At 34.7% G+C, this 4,958-nt stretch overlaps 1 protein-coding gene across 2 annotated transcripts; it reads left to right on the top strand.

The window, feature by feature from the left end:
* The first annotated feature begins 324 nt into the window (after positions 1-324).
* LOC139865708 (hypersensitive-induced response protein 1-like) lies at positions 325-3,373 on the top strand. Of its 2 annotated transcripts, XM_071853785.1 has the most exons (6): positions 325-402; positions 1,263-1,460; positions 1,769-1,889; positions 2,045-2,136; positions 2,251-2,347; positions 2,783-3,373. In XM_071853785.1, exons 2-6 carry the CDS (start codon positions 1,272-1,274, stop codon positions 3,142-3,144), a joined length of 861 nt encoding a protein of 286 aa, XP_071709886.1. In that variant the 5' UTR covers positions 325-402; positions 1,263-1,271; the 3' UTR covers positions 3,145-3,373. The 2 variants fall into 2 exon arrangements, with proteins under 2 accessions (XP_071709886.1, XP_071709887.1); XM_071853786.1 differs by lacking the exon at positions 325-402 and having other exon boundaries at positions 1,248-1,460.
* Positions 3,374-4,958: the final 1,585 nt, after the last annotated feature.

Consider the following 4,958-nt stretch of genomic DNA (forward strand, 5'->3'; position numbering starts at 1 on the left):
CCCTTCCTTTGAGAAGTTAAAGGGAGTTGGTGGTGAATAAAAGGAAGGGTAAAAATGTCCAAATAATTGTTTTGGTAGTGTATGGCTAAAATAAGGTGGTGTACGAATCACCTCCCTTTAAAAATATCTCTAGAAAGTAGCATCGATCTTAACGTTTATCTTGTGTCTTATCGGTAGTTATAAATATTTTAGCAAGAAGGTTAAAATTTTGTTTTTTGGAAAATATCGAATATCTATATCGATAGGAGGGTAATATCGGCAGTTACTAAAACCATGGCCCCACGCAACGATTCCTCCGCCAGAAATATAAAACCGTCAGAGATACACACAGTGTGGGGAAATATCTCTTTAATCTCAATACGCATCTCCATCTTCAAACCCTAAAAACGCGCTTACTTGAAGGTAATCTTAATTTTCATTCACTAGTTAATTTATTCAATTGATTCTTCGCTTTATGCATGAATTGATTGATCATTGACTTAGTCACTTTAATCTTATCATACTTTGTGTAATGGTTTACAGTATGAATGCGAGTGTTTGCCGTTTTCGAAACCAGTTTATTGAATTTTAATTTCGTCCGTTGATCGAGATTTTTAATATTTATTATCGAATTATGATGATACGCTGTATTAATCGTGTTGTTACTCTCTGTTTGTGAACACATTTCCTAGTGTTTTGACTTTTGATCGTCGTCTAATCAAAATTCTAGGGTTTTGACTTTTCGTTCTTTCATGTTTTCGTATTAAATTACTAATCATGCCTAATGTATGGAGTTATGGCTTTTAAGAATAGATTCATGTGTTGTGATGATGTTTGGACTTTACTTATGATAAATGAAGTTGTATAATCTTAATGTTGCTACTGATTATCATCAATTGGTTGCTGGTTGTGATTTCGACACTATAATCGCATACATATTACTATGTCATAATGAATGTGAATTTTGTTTGTAGGTGTGTTGGAGCATCTACTGTAATATGCTATGTGGCATGATTATTGTATTTCAATAGATATGCATATGTGCATTAGTAATAGTAATACTCTGTAGGATTATAAGAATGTTGTATGTAGGCATAATAACTCAAAGACATTGATGTATGCAATGTGGAAATGGAATGAAGCATTCTGTATTTGAATGTATTCGCATTTAACCTGAAGCTTCGATATTACTATTTTATATTTTATACATTTGTATAGAGTACATGCCATCATACACCATACTTATGATAATTCATTTTTTTAATAAGAGATCTTGTTTCCAGAATTGAATCATGGGCCAATCTCTTGGGTGTGTTCAAGTGGAGCAGTCTAATGTTGGTGTGAAAGAACATTTTGGCAAGTTTGATAATGTACTTCAGCCTGGTTGCCACTGTTTGCCTTGGTGTGTGGGGTATAGGTTGGCTGGTAAACTTTCACTGCGTGTGAATCAGCTTGATGTTCGTTGCGAGACAAAAACAAAGGTCTCTTACCTGTTCTTTACAGACCGTTAATAATCATATCTAGGGTGTTACTAAATTTGTAATGTGTGTCTATTGTTATGTAACTCTAAACATTTGATAGTCAATGCTTGTTTCTATATGCTAGTCAATGCTTGTTTCTATATTCTTCAAGGTCGTTAGAGACTTTTCTATATTTCTTTTATTATGCTAAAGCATCGATCTCACCTTATTGTTAGTAGTGTTAAGCAAAATTTGTTCAAACCGTTCATTCATTTCTGCATTGCATGCTCTTTTAGAAGTGTGAATTGATGATCAGTGTTTCATTTCAGGACAATGTCTTTGTTACTATGGTGGCTTCCGTACAGTATCGTGCCTTGTCTGAGAAGGCTGCTGATGCTTTTTATAAACTCTCAAATACAAAACAACAAATTCAAGCTTATGTTTTTGATGGTGAGATGCACTTTTCTTTTCTTTTCTTTTAGATTAAATAATTTGGCCGCAAGTTTGTTTGCCAGTTTAACAGCTTAAATGGTTATTTTCGCTGTTATATATTGTTTTTTGTGTCATTCATTGTAAAAGGCTAATCATGCATCAATGTTTTATAGTCATCAGGGCTAGTGTACCAAAGCTGCTATTGGATGATGTGTTTCTGCAGAAAAATGATATAGCCAGAGGTGTGGAAGAAGAGCTTGAGAAGGTAATAGTTCTCTTACTTTATTAACTAAATTGTAGGTGTATGTAATTCGCCTTCAGTTAGCTTTATTTTTCTATGTAAGTGAAGCTTATTGACCGTATTGTTCTTCTTTTACAGGCCATGTCTGGTTATGGTTTCGAGATTGTGCAAACTTTGATTGTTGATATAGAACCCGATCAACATGTGAAGAGATCCATGAATGAGATCAATGCTGGTAAGTTTAGTTCAATTCATGATAGAATGGTGTTCTTTCTTTCTCTTTAGTACTGAGGACAACCTTAACCCAGTTATATGGAAATCTGCGAGTTTGGGTCAATTCTATTGATATCAGACCAAGTAGGTAACAGTAAAAATCAAAACCATGCTAAAAAGTAAGCAAGTCAGTTGATTCAAACAGATTTAAAAGTCGCCCAAATAGTATTGAGGTGTTCACAATCTCTTTATTTGCTTAATCAGAACAGTAGACTTTTTAGTCATATTTATAAATATGTCAGTTCTGTTGAATTAAACAAAATGGACAAACAATAGTGTTGGCCGGTTAACCAACCCATTATAACCACCTTAAAACATCGCCTACTTGTTCTTAACCATTTACCCAACATCTGTGCAAAACACGATTTATCAATAATACATTATAATTTGAATACAGCTTCTAGAATGAGAGTTGCTGCAAATGAAAAGGCGGAAGCTGAAAAGATTCTGCAGATCAAGCGAGCAGAAGGAGAAGCTGAATCCAAATACCTATCTGGGCTCGGGATCGCTAGACAGCGCCAGGCCATCGTAGACGGTCTTAGGGACAGTGTGCTTGCATTTTCTGAGAACGTTCCCGGAACATCAGCTAAGGAGGTCATGGACATGGTGCTGGTCACTCAATACTTTGACACCATGAAAGATATAGGGGCTTCATCAAAGTCTAGTGCTGTGTTTATTCCTCATGGACCTGGTGCAGTCAAAGATATCGCTTCACAAATTCGCGAGGGTCTACTTCAAGCGGAAACTGTTCACGCTTAGTCTGCATCAGCGTATGACTTTACTTTTAAGTGCTTGACTATGGTGATATGATTGAAATTCTCTATGAACATATTATTAGGGGGCTTTTATAGTGTAGATAAAAGATTTAGCTGCTGCATACATGCGTATATGGTCTATGGTCTGGGTACATAATCGTTCTTTCTTATTATCTTGTCTATGGTTGGATATATCGATTGATTCATATAATGAATAAAAGTTGTTTGTGTAATTAGGTTTGCCTATATGGATTTTTTGTTTAACCTTTGAATTTAACAGCTGAATAAACATGGGAAGTTCAGAAGAGTGGAGGAAGTAAGCTTTAAACGACTTCCTTTTTTAAAGGGGATGATTCTCACACACATTTTTTGATCCTCACACACCAATTGAGTATTATTAGAAGAGTAAAAAGTTAAAATAGGTGTGTGAGGATCAAAAAAGTGTGTGTGAGAATCATCTCCCTTTTTTAAAAGAGGGGAAAAATAACAAATAAATATATAAAGTTTGTGAACATTGAGATAAACTTTATATTTGATAAGAACATAAATAATTACATCATTGGAATAAGTTTGTGTATCATAATATTGATTTGTAATGAATTTTATCACAATCAGAAGGTAGAAATATCACCATTCATTTGAGAAATATGTGCTATGAAAATTGAGTATAGAAATATCACCATTCATTTGAGAAATATGTGCTATGAAGATTATGAGTAGTTACTCATTGATATTATTTAGAAACAAATTCAGATATTACTAGCATAGCATTATATTTTGAAGTTACATTAAATAAAGTTGAAACATTCACATGATAACATAGTTAAACCATGCACATCTAACTAAAAATACCTCTTCACTATTGATAGGCTTTTTTTTAACAACAGACACCTTTTTATTTTTACGACTGAACTTGAACTCAAAACTTCAAAGTTGATGAGTTTTATTGATTCTTCCATAAACTCTTTTCTCTCCACTCTTGATATCCTTAACAAGGCAAATCTTTACACATTTATTTAAACCATCAATTTTAGAGTCAATTTTGGGGGGTCCATGCTATGTGGAGGACCCACCTCATGTTCATCCTATAACACCTGTTCAGGAAAAACCTATTCAACTCGAATCCGGGCCACGTATTTCGAGGAAAGTAAAACCCTTTGTGAGAATCAAACCTGTGTCACGTTCTTGGATTCACTCCTTGATTACCACTCAGCCAAACGCTCCGGTGGTGGTAAACTCTTTACACGTTTACTCTGATGATTACATAGCTTGATCGCTTACAACATAATCTTTGAGGTAGTTTGTGGTTATACATCAAAGCGTATATAAATTTACTGTTATTATATTACATCATGCGCAAACTGCTTTTGTATTGATGATATGATTATTAAGTATAATTATAATTATTATTAATTAATCAATATTAATTGGAAAATGATTTTTCATTTTTTTTTTTTTTAGAACGGCTTGGTTGGTCCCCCTCCCATTACCCCCCCACTGGAAACCCACTCTCGAAACATCGCACTTACGTGAACCCGCTCGATTTTATTATGTACTGCTCCCGCCATAGGACAAGGACACAGGACCCCACCACCTGGAACACAGGCAAGTGGGTTTATGCATAATATGTGGGAAAATCAGCCCCCTTCGGACTCGAACCTGCACCACTAGGTGGATACAAGCAAGCGCCTACCAGGGAATTGTACCACTCAGCCAGAAGCTCGGTGGTAGAAAATGATTTTTCATACTACCATTTTATCCTAATAATTACTATAGTATACACTCAAGAAAAATTATAAAATCAATCTGATGATCTCA

This window comes from Rutidosis leptorrhynchoides, chromosome 9 (assembly GCF_046630445.1).
Source record: "Rutidosis leptorrhynchoides isolate AG116_Rl617_1_P2 chromosome 9, CSIRO_AGI_Rlap_v1, whole genome shotgun sequence".
NCBI classification, from domain to species: Eukaryota; Viridiplantae; Streptophyta; class Magnoliopsida; order Asterales; family Asteraceae; genus Rutidosis; species Rutidosis leptorrhynchoides.

What these genes read in the sequence shown, in the direction of transcription:
- LOC139865708 (XM_071853785.1), top strand. Translation starts at nt 1,272, where the DNA reads ATGGGCCAATCTCTTGGGTGTGTTCAAGTGGAGCAGTCTAATGTTGGT. An exon ending in GTTGCGAGACAAAAACAAAG is followed by an intron (nt 1,461 to 1,768) that starts GTCTCTTACCTG and finishes GTTTCATTTCAG; the next exon opens with GACAATGTCTTTGTTACTAT. An exon ending in CATGAATGAGATCAATGCTG is followed by an intron (nt 2,348 to 2,782) that starts GTAAGTTTAGTT and finishes ATTTGAATACAG; the next exon opens with CTTCTAGAATGAGAGTTGCT.